Source organism: Alosa sapidissima, chromosome 21 (assembly GCF_018492685.1).
Source record: "Alosa sapidissima isolate fAloSap1 chromosome 21, fAloSap1.pri, whole genome shotgun sequence".
NCBI classification, from domain to species: domain Eukaryota; kingdom Metazoa; phylum Chordata; class Actinopteri; order Clupeiformes; family Clupeidae; genus Alosa; species Alosa sapidissima.
The window spans coordinates 11,844,136-11,860,998 of record NC_055977.1 but is presented as its reverse complement, the minus strand read 5'-3'; the positions used below and the strand labels follow the sequence as shown (position 1 = coordinate 11,860,998).

Sequence of the window (16,863 nt, the reverse complement as noted above, 5' to 3'; positions counted from 1 at the left end):
GCGAGCCAACTACAAGCAATGTTACTGCCAACACAGAGCAGCCTCTGAAATGTGGAGTGGAGCGGAGAGATGACACTCAGTGGGAGAGATGGTAATTATTGAGGAGTATTTCAACTGGAACATGTCCACTGCTACATATAATTACTTTATTACAGCTTGTGTCTGTGTTCAATGACTAACTAAATCTCTTCTTTTTTTTAAAAAAAAAAAACAAACAAACAAATAAAGTCCATGATTTTTACTACCACTCAACACTTGACGATCCTTGTCCACTCTGTATAGGCAGATGTATATACAGTATGGAAATGAGCATAGACATATTTGTAGGCCTAATTGATGCCATCAAAGTGGCTATAAAAGGTTCATCAGTTTAGAGATCGTATTTCAGTTGTGTGAATAGGGATATAGGGTGGTATCCTAGTGTGAAAAATGCATAGTCAACAACATGTGAAAAGAGGATCAGAAAAAGTTAGAATTTCTACTGATTACGAGGATTTTTGTTTAGTAAAGGTTTGGTAGTGTTATGTATGTTTGCTTCCAGAGCCAGGCAACATAAATTGACAAAAAGTGTATGGGATTACAATTAGGGACATTAACCATTTGGAAATATACCACCTAGTGAATCTGTATAAGACACATACATACACACTGACATGTAATATACAAATACTGTAGGCATAATAGCAGGAATTCAGAAGCGATCTTCATATGATAGTCGTCTTCTTTGATAGACTAGATTTAAGTGGACTTAAATTGAGAGGTATTAATATTGATATACTGTAGTGTACTAAAGTATAACAAAGTTGTAGTAAAATATAGAGGTAAAAGGTTTGTTACCCTGGTAACATGGGGTTGGACAAAATATCAAGTAGGCTACGGCTGCATATCTAGTACCTAGGCATATGTAAACTTAAAGAAAAAAAAAAGACAGTGAATTAAACACTCATTCTTTCATTTTTTTAACGAAACAATACGTGGGTTGCACACGGTAGAGGGGTAATATTTACAATAAAAAATAAAACTATTTTTTATTGTAAATATTGACATAAACGTGAACACTGGGTTACTTACTGTACATATTCCAGTAATAAAAAGCTTTATTTTTTATTTGCATAGTACCTTTCATACACAGAATGCAGCATGGGCGGATTATGAACTTTTGGGCCCCTGGGCCCAGATGTATTAAGGGCCCCCCACTAATTGTCGTATATGTGGGAGGGGGGGTTTGGGGGTCCTCTCTCAGACATTTTTTTATTTGTTTGATGTGATTTCCTGTATTCTGGTGCATTTTGGGGATTGCCAATACTAAATTCAATCAGATTCATAGCCTACATCCTGATTTGTTGATATTGAGGCAATGATTCCATGCAAAGGCTTGGGTTTCAGGGCCCCCTGACCCCTTGGGCCCCTGGGCCTGGGCCCGGTAGGCCTGTGCAGTAATCCATCCCTGGAATGCAGCTCAAAGTGTCATTACATTTGGAGCATTTCACAATACTGGGGGGGTAATACAAACAGACAAACAGGACAATACAACAAAACATAGACAAAACAAATCTCTCAAAAGCTAAACAAAACATCAGAGATTCAGAATTAAATAAAAATGAGTAATGATGGTAAGGTGATAGATCGGCTACAACAGCACATACAATACAACTAATGCAGTGAAAATAGGAAGACTAGAAGATGTGTAAATAGCAGCAGTAGAATGTAAAATAATGTGAAGAAATATGGCTACAAGATAAAAGTGAGTTAACTACCGGGACAGAATATGTCCTCAAATTCCGGAATGTCCCACCCAACCCCTGCTATACTTGCAACGAAGCGCGGTTGCATTTAACAGATGGTGTGTAATCTCCCTGCAACATTCGTTGGTTAGTTTCATTTCATTTTTCTTATCATGTTCCAAAGTGCGACTGAGCCCTCATTAAACTTTAGTCAAGCACTTGAACAGCACACGGATCAACTTTCGGATGTAGTGTACTAATCTGAAGAAAAATGGGATTAATCACACTTGTGGTATTTGTTGGAGTCATCCTGCCCTTTTTAAATGGTAAGTGTGCTGGTTTCTAGTATTCTTGGTTGTGGTCGGACATCAGCTGCCTTTGCCCAGAAATTGAATCCACAGATCAATCAAATGCGTCACGTTATCTTAAAGATGGTCGTATAGAATATAGCAAGACTTTATGTAATTGTTTTTACAGTATTCAGGTCTGTTGATGTATGAACATAATATGTAGCCATGTGTTTCAAACTTGTTAAGGACTTGACGTATGGTCAAGCCTGTCAATCTGTTGAAAAAATACTTCCTTTATGTCCATTTGGAATAAAAGTACCCAGTATTCATCACAGGGCTATATCCAAACTGAAATATGTAATCATATATTTAGAGAGGATACTTTTAAAATGGCATTATTGAAGGACCCAGGCTATTGTGTTGTTCAGCAATTACTGAAATGTTAAACTTAATACAGTAGCTCTTGGACTGGCTGTTTTGTTATTAATGTCGCCTTCCTGGACAATATTGTACAGTTACTGGGAGAGGTTGTGAAAGTGTTGTGTAATGATCACTGATCATTTTCAACATTATGTCTCTGTGTTCATTGCCAATTCTCAACCATTCTTTTGGGAGACACCTCTAAGCCCTACTATCCTGCATTTTACTAAATTTGAGTGATTTGTGGTTTTAGTTTTATTTTTCTCAGTGTTAATATAACTTATAGCTCTTGGCCAAGCTATAAGGAAGTGTTGTTAATGTTTAACTTGTGTCTGGCTGTACTACCTAGGTTACAATCAGTTATGAAGTAAACATTGATCAATACCAGTGCTGAACAACACTGAAATATGAGCCATACCTCATTTAGCTAAAGGTCATACAATTCCTTGGACTTTGGTTGCTTAGGTCTGCTTAATTGCAGCTGCAATTATGTTATCACTGTAATGTTAATCATTTGTTAAATCTATATTGAAGATTCAGTCTGTGACTTTCAGTTTTGTTAATTCCCCTAAAGCCCTCCCAGGTATGCCAGATAGACATTCTCTCTATTATGTGTATACTGCGCTATCAAAGCCCGTATCTGCTCCTGGCATCTTTGAATTCACCGGCATGGGTGTCCTGGATAATCGAAAGATTGACTACTACAACAGTGTCGATAAGATGAAGATCCCTCAACAGAACTGGATGAAAGAGAAGCTTCCCGCAGACTACTGGGAGAAGGGAACCCAGTCACGCAGGAGCAAAGAGCAGTGGTTCAAAGTCAATGTGAACATCCTAATGGAACGCATGAGGCAAAATAACTCTGGTGAGTATCAAGTCTGAAAGTATTAAATAGACTAAATTAAACTATGGCAACCATATGTCTGGTTTGCTTTATTTGCACTGCTTGTTGTTTATCCCCCTGCAGATGTTCACGTCCTGAACTGGCGACACGGTTGTGTGGTTGACAAATTCCCAGATGGTCGTGTCCAATTCATCAAGGGGGCTGATGAGTACAGCTATGATGGACGGGATTTCCTGTCCTTTGATGATGCCTCCATGCAGTGGATAGCCCCAGTTCATGAAGCTGTACAAACGAAGCAGAAGTGGGATGGGGTTCCCATCCTTAACCAGTACACCAAGGGCTACCTGGAGAAAGAGTGCGTGGACTGGCTGGACAAATTCATCACCTATGCTGATGCAGCACTCATAGGATCTTGTATGTACTCTGGGATGTGTTTTCTTTTGTCAGAGAATAATCTGGAAAACAGAAGGTCACTAATCTCACTTATTTTACAGCTCCACCCCACATTTATCTCTTTGCTCGGACAAGCAAGGAGTTTGCGGACATGCTGACTATGACCTGCCTGGCAACAGGGTTTCTTCCAAAAGACATTGAAATGTTTATTGAGAAGAGATCCGTTAAGGTTAAATCAATCTTTCCTGAAGAGGTCTATCCAAATGGCGATGGAACCCACCAGGCCAGATTGGTTGTGCATGTACCTAAATCAGAGGCAAATGATTATCAGTGTTCTGTGAACCACAGGACCCTCCAGGCACCAGTGGTCAGTACCTGGGAAACAGGTAAAGTTACTTTTTTCACCACACATATCCATCTGATCATCTTTGTGTTTGTGTACTGTATGAATGTGATGTGTGTATGGTCTTGTGATGTATGTATCAGGGATTTTAAGACCTGTGCACACTTGATCTGGCACTTGAGTCACACTCACTGATACAGATTTCGTTACAGATCAGTACTGACTCAGGTCATGAGGGATACTCAAGTCAGGCCATACATAGCTAGTTCATTACTTCATGCACCACACAGACAGGAATGAACTTATAAAGGAAGATTATTTACCAAATGTATCTAATAAACCCTTTTGACAAAAAGAATAAGACTCATTAGCTGCTCTATGAAGAACCTTATTTAAAATATTCAGTTTTTCACTTCTGCAAACATATTAATCATGTACATAAGCCTAATGAACACACAGTGTCATAATTAAATAGCAGCCTAATGCATAGGTCATAGGAGTTTGAGCATATTGTTTTTCTATGTGTGCAAATCTTTAGGTCAAGTGATGTTCATTTAATGATGACAGAAACAGTGCCATGGTGAATTAATTAATGAGTCGTTTCCTAATATTTGTGCTTAGGTGGACATCTGACTGACGAACCTTCCTCCATTGGTGTGATTATGGGGGGAGCTGCTGGAGGTGTAGTTGTTCTTATTGTGGTCATAGTTGCGGTTGTCATAATGAAGAAAAAAGGAACTGGTAGGTTCTCCAACACAGTAGTGATGTAATTCGATATACTTGTGTCTATATTAGTAAAGATCAGAATGCCATTCAAATTAGAAGAATCTACTGCTTTTCAGTGTGTCGCCATTACATTATGAAGTATTAACATGTTTTTAATTTATGCTATAGAGAAGACTATTGAGAAGACTGCAGCACCAGCTGAGAAGCATCTTCTGGGAGGTGAGCCAATCTATTGTTTCTTATGATAAAACACATTTTTGTAAGGAGACATTGAAACAAACAGCATTATACTGCATCACAAAAGGGTTATTCAATATCAAAAATGTTGATGTTTTATCTTTTTATACAAAGGGGGACCTTAAAGAACTGTTCATTTCAAATATTTCAATTAGACATTGTTTTAAAGTCAGAATAACTTGTTTGTTAGAGGCATCCTGTTATTGTGAAACTTTTCAGTACATTTTATGAACCCATTATTATATCTGAACGGTCAGTTTATGGTCTTCATAAAAAAATTGTAGAGACTAAATCCATGGGCTTCTCTGGGTGGCCATGAGGCCTTTTATTCCTGACTGTCTCCCAAATAGAATCAGACAAGTTTCTAATTAGCATTGTAGGGAGCAATAAAGATCCTGTATTTATTTTGCTGCACCCATGTAGGTTGTATTAGTAAATGGATTAAAACAGTCGATTTTTTAGCCAGGCAAGAAAAAGACGATGGTAGTTTCTCTACCACAGTAGTGATGGAATTTGATATAGTTTTGGATTAGAATGGCCATTCAAATTAGAATAATCCATTGCTTTTCAATGTGTTGCCATAATATAATGAAGTATTAACATGTTTTTAATGTATGCTATAGGGAAGAAGACGGGAGGTGAGCCCATCTATTGTTTCTTATTATAAACCACATTTTTATAAGGAGACATTGAAACAAACAGCTTGATTATACTGCATCACAAAATAAAGTTATTCAGTGCCTATAATGTTGATAATTTACCTTTTCACATGAACAGGGACCTTAAAAACTTAATTTCAAATATTTCAATTTGACATTGTTTTGAGTAGAGCTAGAATAACAGGCATGTTAGAGGCTGTTACTTTGAACACACTGCATTTATATCTGTCAGTTTGGTATGGTCAAATGATTGTAGAGACTAAATCCATGGATAAAAATATACTGTTTCTTTGTTGGAAACAGTTTTGTTGGTTTTGTTTGTTTTGTTTTTGTTTTGTAACTTCATTGGGCACAAACTGCATATTGTTCCTTTTAGATCTTCCAGCGCCAAAGTTCAGACCAATGATGATGGCTGGATAAAGGGCTGGATAAACCTATTAACCCATTATTATTATTTTAATATCTATTTCAGATTCTAGTTCAGAGGGAAGCCATGACTCTGGTTTGAACACAGGTAAGATTTCTCATATTTGAATGTGAAAATAAATATGGTAATATACTACAGACTAATTACATGATAATGAGCTGTATACTTCATGTCTATTGAATTAGTATTTCCTCGTGGCAGGGAGTGTCAGGTTACTGTCTGCTGTTACAATTGCAAATGAAAAAGGGTCTTAGGCCTACTACCATTTCACCAAAAAAGTTACTTTTTTTACAGAAAGATTGACCAATAGGAATGACTAAAGCTCATTTCAACTGTTTATTCTATTAGTTGACATAAACACTTTTGCTCTGTACTAGTCAATGGTTGTAGTTGAGTGAAACGGTTTTAGCCATTTGAGTGATTTTGTAGCTTGGGCCACTTATTTCCCTTGTGTCTGTTATGGAAGCTGTTGAAACCTTTATCATTTTTCATCTTGTGATTGATCAGGACCAGGATCCTATGCCAGCTCAGATAAGGACAGCAAAGGCAGTACTGATCCCATTGTGTCAGTGAAAAGTGTGCCGTGAATATGTACTGGATGGTAATGGTTGGTGAGTATCATCCTTAAATCAGGAAACAGAAAACTGGACCTTGAAGAGTTCATCAGAGACTGTCAGTCTATCTATAAAGGGGCTTTATTTGTAAAACCTCATGTAATGGTAGCCAGCAGGTACAGAGCATACTGTGAGTAAACCTCCTGACACCTTAAAAGACATGCTTGTGACAGACACTGATTGGCTTTAGTCTCCCTGTTAGCATGTTAGCCTCAAGGTTGTCAGTGTGAGTGCTGTCCACACAACGCAGGTCACTCTCACAAATAACTCTGTTGGTGAACCGATGATTCATAGCTCTTCTTCACAGTTGAAAATGGCATTTGAGGTGAAGGCTGAATGTAGAGAGGGTGAAGCGGAGTATTCAAGGATCTTTGCTGAAGGTTCCATGTTAATCAGTTGCTCTGAATTAGTTTAAACCGTCCCATTGAAAGCCTTATTTGAAGATACCCTCTCACCTGAATGCATGATCCTCAGTTGAATATCCCATTAATCTAGTTTGAAAGTAGTTTTTCAAATGACTGATTTCTCAGTTGAAATTACTGTGCTTTTGGGTTTTTGGGGGAGGTTCTCTACATCTCATTCTTGATATTTTTGTGTTTTTTTCTATTTCAGAGTGAAGAAAAATCAGTTCCTCCATTGCTGAGTAACCTGTTAACCAAAAGACACCAGTTGAGCTCAGAAATTATCCACTTTTATTACATGCAATTCTAATGAACTCTTGTGGTCATTTTTCATGGGCAAGACTACTGACCTTATATTCTTACAAAAGGGTATTTACATTTACGGAAGACATTTTTGCATTTTCAAACACAGTGTTCAAGTGCACTCCCACAGATCCTCATTGCCATCACTGGAAAGCGGTGGTTTCCCATACACACACTCCATAGCTTTCCCCTCCATAACTCCTCGCAAAGAGATCGACATGAGCTTTCCCGAAGCGCTGCCACACCCCCTGCACCACCTGTGGGTGAAGACGCCACTCCCAATGTGATAGGGTAGCCTGGACCTACCATACATATTTCATAATTTCACAATTTCTAAATTCCAACATTAATTTGATCTTAACATTAAGATTGCATCTGCTAAATTAATGTAAATGTAAGATTACGCTGTTTAGCGCCACCAAGTCTGTTATGTGATCATGTATGGTTTTATGATTTGATGTTGTTATTTTAATTAATTAGAAAGTGCTTATTTTCTGTTTGAATATTCTCCTTCTAATGTGCCTTTACACTTTATACATTTTTATTGAGCGTTTTGTGTTGCAATCTGTCCATTAAAATGCCAGTAGCAGCAATAAAATACTTTGTTTTTATTATATAAAGTGCTGCTTTCCCATACATGGATTAAGCCTAGTCCTTGACTAAAAGCTTGACTAAAGCTGAAGTGATGAGTTTTTAAAATAAATCTTAAAAAATATGTCTGCTCTCCTTTGTTATTGTGAATATTCTCAAGTACTACACATGACCATTTATGAAGAATTCACTGTGGCCACACATTCCAGTATTGCACATCGAATATTTGGGTTCTTTTCCTTGGGTAAGGAAGGCTTAAGGATGTTTTGTACAACCAATTTTAGGAAAATCTAAACTTTAGGTGTTTTGTACAACACTGAGCTGTTGGGAGATCATTTCAGTTTTTCCTAGCTGATCTTGCTGTCCTTACCATTGTCCTAGTCCATTTTGTTTGAAACAATTGTTACACATCCAACATTTTTTCATGTTATGGGGATGTTTCTCATACTGTGGTGTTGGACCTATTTATAGCACACCAGAGATCATGGATCAGTTTTAATACATCAAAATATTTGAAGAGGTCATGTTGTCTTATGCTGAAGAGGAAATGCCTTTTAAATGGGTGTTTCAATAAGACAATGACCCAAAACACACCAGTAAGCGAGCAAAGTCTTGGTTCAAGACTAACAAAATTGACGTTATGGAGTGGCCAGCCCGATCCCCAGACCTCAATCCTATAGAAAACTTGTGGGGTGACATCAAAAATGTTGTTTCTGAGGCAAAACCCAGAAATGCAGAGGAATTGTGGAATGCAGTTCAATCGCACTTGGCTGGAATCCCTGTTCACAGGTGCCAGTAGTTGGTCGACTCCATGCAACACGGGGCATGGGCAGCCGTGCCTACTGGTTAGCACTTCGGACCTCTAACCGGAGGGTTCGAACCCCGACCAGTAGGCGCGGCTGAAGTGCCCTTGAGCAAGGCTCCCTGAAACCATCCAGAGGAACCGCAGGGGCTTATGAGACTTTTTCAGTGGTCTGACTCTGTTTCCTACAGGAAACTTTATGGTAAGAAGAGACAAGGATATTTATAGAAACCTGCCAATACAATGCAAGTCTCTATAGGGTATAGATGTCACACAACAGCAGGACCTTTACTAGAGTTCACCTCTGACTGGTTACATCAGAACACACACATTCACACCCCAGCAGCACTCTGGTCACCCCTCTCCACACTGGGCTGAGAACCTGTGACCTGACACATGGCAGCCCCACACCTTACCCCTGCACCCACACCACACATGGCAGCCCCACACCTTACCCCTGCACCCACACCACACACACGGCAGCCCCACACCTTACCCCTGCACCCACACCACACATGGCAGCCCCACACCTTACCCCTGCACCAACACCCCACACACAGCAGCCCCACACCTTACCCCTGCACCAACACCACACATGGCAAGAACACACCTTACCCCTGCACCAACACCACACACACGTCAGCCCCAAACCTTACCCTGCACCAACATCACATACAGTATGGCAGCCCCAAACCTTACCCTGCACCATCACATATGGCAGTCCCAAACCTTACCCTGGCCCTGCACCAACACCACTCTGGTCTCCTGGCAGTTGTGTGGATTTGAGGTTAACATTGGAAGACAGCAAAGCCTGATATCAACTCAACCATGTGAATAAGACTGACTGTTGAACTGACTGACTGATAAATGATGGATTAGAGTACTATAGTGTCAGCTTCTATATACTGTACATTCACATCACACGCAGGCAAATCATATGTAGGGATGGCGCTACAAATGTCGAGTCATTGTTTTTGGGTGCTTTTTTCTGTAGCCATTTCTATTTCTGTCAAAACCACGAGTGTGGAGTGTGAAGTTTGTGCATTCCTGCAACAACTTTCTAACATAAATAAGATTTAAAAGGTTGACATTAGATGTGGATATACAGAGTAACAAGCTTCTAACATAAGCCTACCATAATTAATCAACAAACTTCCAAATTTTGTTATGTTGTCACTGCAATTAGATGAAAATAAAATTAGGCCTTCATGTGGGGAAAATGTCCTATATTTATAAACGGCTTACATTCCGACACCTAAACAGACATTAGCCATGTCCAACAATAGCATAGAGATATTTCTATATGTTAGAAAACTTAAATAAGAAAAATTAATTCAGGATGGGTAACATACCTTTTGAAAATTCACGGCTATAAACTACATACATCGTATGTAAAATTATAAATGCGCACAGTAACAAGTACATCAGATTTTATTAAAATATTTAATAAAATGAGCAAAATCTAAACATCAAATCATAGTTATGCTGCTTGTATATACACATGTACATGTACACAGAGTAAGTGTAGTTAAAGATGTTTGATTCTGAAGGATATACAGTACGTTGATTAAAAAGTTGTAAAAAAAGGAAACCCCCCCCCACACACACACACACCGTGCAAACCACCAACCAAGTGCTAAGTCAACCTATAAATCTGTAAATTTACATTTTACAAAAGTAAAATCACGTTAAAACGTCCCGTACCACACAAAGAATTCGACATGTACAAATAATACTGGCTCGTCTTCATAGTCTGTACTATGTCCATCTGTGACGCTCTCAGAGCTGCAGAGTGGCAAACAGTTTGCGTGGGGCGGTAATATCCAGCTGCTTGCCGGAGACCTGGTGTGGAGGAGTTTCATCCCTGGGTGGCCCACAGTTCTCCTTCCCAGTCACAAGACCCCCGTAACAGCCACGGCACGCGGCATGGTACATATCAGCTCCTCCGATCACCTCCACCTGTGACACGGGTAAAAGGACAGATGTGCAGACAGATGTGAGAGGCAGCTGGAGGTCCCGTCGATTCCCCATGTCACTCACATCACACCCAAACTACACAAAGGGTCACGGCCACTGGGAGTGTTTCTTTGTCTCAAATAGTACATTGCATTACAATAACATTCAAGTGTTTTGTTCCCCAGAGAACTCTACATCTGCTACTAATTCACCAAGACTGTTGTTCAATGCACCGTAAATGCAACCCAATTCTAAGTTTTGGTTGGCACAGACGGGATATGGTCTTGTTAGTCTAAACAGAATAAAAGGTGCATTGAATCAGATACATTCAAATCCAGTTTGCATCACATGCACTAAATCGGACCATATGAAACAGACATCAGTTTATGGGACAACTGATTAACCTCACAGATCATAACTTTAACGTACATGTGATTAAAAACTAATTTGCGTGGTACAATTGTACGGCATCCCAGTCTTCCCATATCTCTCGAACCATTCATCCAAACGGTTTTACACTTGATGGGTGTATAGCTGACGTCCCAAGTGAACTGTATTGTTTGTTGCAGTATGGCAACCAACACGGAATACAGCGTGTCTGCGAGCCATTCCCATAACATTTGAAACATTTAGTGTGTCTCACACTGATCATTCTCATGGGTTTAAAACAGCACTCTTGAGCTGAAATACAATCCATGCATATCTATTTGTCCTATATGGCAAAGCTAAGACCATGGGATTAAAGGGACACCAGGCAATGTTTTCGTGTTAATTAATCATCTTCGTAAGTCGGTATACTGTATGATTAAATGACTCATTACAGGGCGAATGAAGACTCTCTCGCCCCTACTGCCTGTAGGAAGAATATCCCGCTTGCAAGTTCGGTGTATCCGACCCGCCGACCTTCAGTCTCACAAAGTCTCAGACATCGCGAGAAGCAGGATCAGTTTACATCCTGCATCCCCAGCACAGAGGCAGGCTAACGAAAGGCTAGCGATTATTGCAAACATGTGTATAATGGCAGAGCCGGCGAAGAATCAACGAAAACCCTTGACGGAAGATGCAAAGAAAATTTGCTTTGGTTAAAAAAAAAATGCGTCAGCCAAATGTAAAGTAATGAAAAGGAAAAGAGCTTCAGACTGAGCGAGGGCTCGCACACATATCGACACGTACAGACGCTAGGGGGAGCTTTGTAGAGAAAAAGCACCAGGCTTGCCTGGTGTCCCTTTTAATGCTCTTAAAGTGCTGTGAAAATCACAGGTGATGATACCAATATCTGATAACTTATTAACATGTTGCAGAAAGAGGCAGAAGTTGGTTTAGTAGTTTGTAGCGTTTAAAAAAAAAAAAATCTAGAGGAACATGACAAAGGTTGACTTAAAAGAGTTTGTTGTCTATGATTTCTATAAGTTTCGTGCAAACGGTGGCTCTAGAGAAATACACATATTGAGAACATACTCATCTCTGAGCTGCCCCCCATGTTTTTGCGTGTAGCATGGTAATAAATTAGCAGTATCATTTTGCTCACTAATTAAATGAGTAATAGTTCATGTAGAGCTGTTTTAACACACTGCATGGCGTGTTGTGCGTCTTACAAATGAGAACGCCGGGAATGAGAACCCCAGTAAACATAACCCAAATCACAGCCCATGTTAAACCAATCTCTTCCTCTTTGATCCTCATACCTCTTTCTCAGCACCAAGCCTCTTTGTGTAGGCAGCCTCTTTGAAGCACTGCATGCAGACAGCATTCAGCTTTACGACACTTTCGGCCAGGGGCACCAGGCTCAGGATGTTTCCAAATGGCTGAAAGGAAGGCAGTTTAGGTGTCAATGGGAAGCAGGGACAGAAGCAATCATCACAAATATTAAATTTGGTTATGCTAAGAAAAGTTTGTCATTTGCCAGTTTAGACTTCACTAAAGTTCTATGTCTTAGATTTAGGCAAACACCCAAACAAACACTGAAATGGGGCGTGCCACAACGGAATGAGTCCAGCTTGACTAAAAAAAAAAAAAAAGGGTTTATTGGATATTCATAATCCAGACCTTTCCGCTCAACCAATCACCACAATATGCATCCTGATAAAGTTCCCTTGGCCTTTGGAATTAAAATAGCCCCAGTGCTGTCGCTGTCAATCACTGTTGTCCATTCTCCAAAGAAATCCGTAGCCAGAGATTGAATTGCTTCAGAATCTCCGAAAAGATCCGAACTACACAGTGCAGCTTCTACTGTAAATGCTCCATTCACGCAGGCGGTAAAGCTTGTGAGTCATTCATAGAACTTGTGAGGTAGCCTATAATGTTCGATCAACTTCTGAAGACGGCAAGGACAACAATAGCCTACTGCTTAATGCATAGCCTAATGTTTTTGTTTTTAATTAGGCCACTGCCAACTCCAAAACAAATTGAATCGGACCAACTGCGAATCTCTGTGAGGAATCTGGTCAGCAACAACTGTATGTTTAGGTTGCTGTTTCTCCTCCTAAATCTCTTGGCTATAATAGACAGTTACTTCAGAATAATTATGAGTTGATAGCCTATTATGATGACTTCTTTAAGAGGCCAAAAGCCAAAACACAAAGTTATCAGACCAAAGAAACCTGTTCTCACACAGCAAGCGTCTGAACAAGGAAGAAAAACGTCAACTTTTTATCCAAACTTTAATGCACAGCCTACACATTTGGCCTTCAAAATCATATTTCTAGGTCGTTTTACAGTAAGATACGTCTATGAGTGATAGATAAGAGATAAAGGAATGTGTTCAAGGTGAAATTAAAAAATGCATAATTTTGTCATTTTTCGACCCTCTCTGCATTCAAATCTCGAAATGGATTTCTGCGACACTGGACTCATTTCGTTGTGGCACGCCTCAAATGTGCAATGGCAGTTGATAAACCCAATGAGTGGAGTGCACGTACATCTAAATTTAAACAGGTGCTGGGTATAAGGCTTAGCCGACAATTGAAAAATAAAAAAGATACCCGCACACTGTTTATATAAGCTCCCAGAGTGGTTTATTAACAACGTTTCGACCAGACGAAGACCTCTGGTCGAAACGTTGTTAATAAATAATATAGAAACAGTGTGCGGGTATCTTTTTATTTTTCAGTTGATAAACCCAACCCATTGCTTTGCATGTGTGTTATACTGAAGTAAAGCACTAAATGGCTTCTTAACGCTCAACATCTCTTCACTCTCCAAACACTACATACCTTTCTTTGAAAAGTACCATCCAGTGCTGCAACAATGACTATCTTGCCATGGTTGGCCATTTCTTCACAGAACTCCACTGTGTCTGGAAACTGAAACATGAAAGAATTAAAGGTGTTAGTAAACCAGTAAAGCTTAGTCTATTTAATAATGCTAAGCAAATATCATGCAACCTTTCATTCGCATGGTGGGCTTAGGGGCATTACTAATGCAGTGACAACTCACAAATTGTCCTTCATCTATGCCAATGACACAAGCCCGCATTGCAAGAGAACGCACATCCTTCAGGGCGTTGGCTGGTACTGCTTCCATTATATTCCTGGGGAGGGACACAGATTAGTGACCTTTAAAATAAGAAATCCCCACAAAATACACAAGAGCATGACTTGGGGGGGGAGTCTTACTGGTCATGTGTGGCCACTCCCTTTTCCGAATAGCGTGTGTCCTTGGCATATTTGATCACTAGGCAGTTGTACTGCGCAATCTGGAATCTTCGCACTCTTCGCATCAATTCAGTGCTGCAACAGAAAATAAGAAGCAGAATGGTTTAAGATTCAGTCCACGTTTCATTACATTACATTAGGCTGACACATTTTTAACCAAAGCGACTAACAACATGGTAAACAGTTTAAGCTTTAAAGCAATTCTCTCAATTCTAGGACAATAAAGAAAAAAGGTAGAGTACAGTAAGAATAAGTGCATCAGTGAGTGCTGTTTTTAAACAGTCGAGTATCAGTTCTAGTCAGGTGGTAAGTGCTAGGATCAGCAAGACTAGTTGTAAGTAGTGCTATAAGAGGAGATGTTCTCTGAAAAGCTGAGTCTTCAGGAGTTTTTTGAAGATGGAGAGGGATGTCCCTGCTCTAGTAGGTACTGGCAGTGCGTTCCACCAAAGAGGAACAACAGATGAGAAAAGTTTGGATTGGCCTGAGCATACTGGTGGCAGAGCTAGACCTCGTTCGTCTGAGGAGCGCAACGGTCTGGAGGTAGCGTGTGCCTAGATAGAAGTAGATGACATGTTGCTCATATTGGAGCTCAACAGCCATTCACAGAGCGATGACTGTACACTATTATTTTTGTGTGCACATGCATGGAATGGACAGCTGGAGGACAATGAAGAGCAAGTTGTTGAATTTAACAACAATGTATTGGAAAACACAAAAAACGGACTTGGCTTTGAAGGGTCAATACAGAAATGGACAACAAAATGTGAAGACTTTAACAAGTTATCTTTATCACACTCCATGTTAAATCCACTCCACCTCATTTAATGGTTCCACCAATATCCAAAATTAAGTGAGATGTCTGGTGCTCCCACTACTGCTCATTTGTTGCCGTGTCTGTGTTCTGTGCATAGACTGTCTGTGTTGACTTCATCAGATGTACCCCTGATGTCATATTTCACATATTCAGTGCTGAATCTACATTAAGGGATTTATAATGCAAATGTCTTCCAGCACTATACAATGACGTGTCAAACTGGCTATTAGGCCAATGATGATGTTTGCTGTTGCAACAAATATTTGCAGACACATTTTTCTACATTACCTACTGTTGGACTTAGATATTTGTTAATTTAGTGGTGGTATACAATAAAAAGGGATACAAGTTGTGTACATCCAATAGATCATGACATTGTTTTAAAGGTAACGTATAGTTTTTAAAAGTAGCATAGGCTACAGTGGAATCTACCTCCCCAACTTCTTTGTGGAAGAGGCGCGCAACCTGAGCGCCAAATTGTTGAGGCCAATGTTATTTATAAAACATCTCCAATGGTCTTACGTCAATGTTATATCATCCTAAATTCCTATAAAACATGAACACAAGACGGTATATATGTGGCGATACAAGTAACAAGTAACCGCAAATAAAAAGGAGCTAACCCGCGCGCAGGAAACGGAAGCACCTTGTCAACATTGGCGCGAATAACAAACTTGAATATTTGAAGATAATGACAAAATTGTGTAAATATCAGCCTTGAAACACTTCAAAAGTTTGAAATGTCAATTAATGAAATGGTATATCATTGTATTAAACGCACATTCCTCTTGGATATTAAGCGATATGAACCATCTTTGATGCAATGTCAATAATGTTCAACTTACCTCTTTCCAGAAAACATGGGTCCAAATATGACCTAATAACACAATAACCAACATGAATACACATGTAACTACGTCAGTAACACTGAGTTAAAATTCTACTAGTATGAATTTACGCGAAATGCATAAGTTAATGCTAACGTTAACAAAAATCTCATGTTACCTGGATTTGTCCTCGCTTTTTCCTTGGTGAATTTGGCAGAATACTTGAAACATTCAGGCAATCCATTTTTAGTGTTATGAATGCTGTAGTGGTGTTATAACTATAACTTTACCCTAAAATAGCAGATTCGGTCAGTTCATAAAGTTCCTACACTAACGACGACGACGAACAACTTGATTGTCCCGCCAGTAGATTTGGATTTAAACTTAAGCCCCTGCGTGGGCTTCATGGTTTCAGAAACACCCAATAGAAAGAGAGTGCGTCAGAAAAAGACTGACACGCGCACTAGAGACACAAAACCCAACCCCGTTAATATCATAGACAGTAAAGTAAATATCTGGAAAAAGATATAAACATACTTTGCGCATCATACATTTCTGAAGTAGTCATTTATCTGAATTCATGCTTTTTGTATTCACTCATATAATCGGATACATTAAAGACTGAATGGCTGAATTTGCTAAAATAGATAGATACTTTATTGATCCACAAGGGGAAATTCAAGAATGACTGATGTTAGACAGATGCACCAAAAACTATGCATTGGCTGGTAAAATGTGTAACTTCATTGGGCTGTCAATTCTGTAATAAGGCGCTTTGGACAAAAGCGTCCACTAAGTAACCATACTCATAACCATTATAACACTAAAGCAGAAGAGAT

At 39.4% G+C, this 16,863-nt stretch overlaps 2 protein-coding genes across 2 annotated transcripts; one reads left to right on the top strand and one right to left on the bottom strand.

Annotated features, from left to right (window-relative positions):
• The first annotated feature begins 1,878 nt into the window (after nucleotides 1–1,878).
• On the top strand, nucleotides 1,879–8,096 carry LOC121695734 (class I histocompatibility antigen, F10 alpha chain-like). Its single transcript, XM_042076831.1, has 10 exons — nucleotides 1,879–2,050; nucleotides 3,009–3,299; nucleotides 3,402–3,692; nucleotides 3,773–4,057; nucleotides 4,636–4,755; nucleotides 4,909–4,959; nucleotides 5,601–5,615; nucleotides 6,109–6,150; nucleotides 6,571–6,674; nucleotides 7,290–8,096. Exons 1-9 carry the CDS (start codon nucleotides 1,996–1,998, stop codon nucleotides 6,648–6,650), a joined length of 1,230 nt encoding a protein of 409 aa, XP_041932765.1. The 5' UTR covers nucleotides 1,879–1,995; the 3' UTR covers nucleotides 6,651–6,674; nucleotides 7,290–8,096.
• Nucleotides 8,097–10,187: 2,091 nt separating this feature from the next.
• Nucleotides 10,188–16,417, bottom strand: tk1 (thymidine kinase 1, soluble). The gene is made up of 7 exons (XM_042076834.1): nucleotides 16,203–16,417; nucleotides 16,043–16,074; nucleotides 14,345–14,458; nucleotides 14,166–14,259; nucleotides 13,943–14,032; nucleotides 12,416–12,535; nucleotides 10,188–10,733 (listed from the first exon to the last, which is right to left on the bottom strand). The coding sequence occupies exons 1-7, from the start codon at nucleotides 16,266–16,268 to the stop codon at nucleotides 10,554–10,556; spliced, it is 696 nt and encodes a 231-aa protein (XP_041932768.1). The 5' UTR covers nucleotides 16,269–16,417; the 3' UTR covers nucleotides 10,188–10,553.
• Nucleotides 16,418–16,863: the final 446 nt, after the last annotated feature.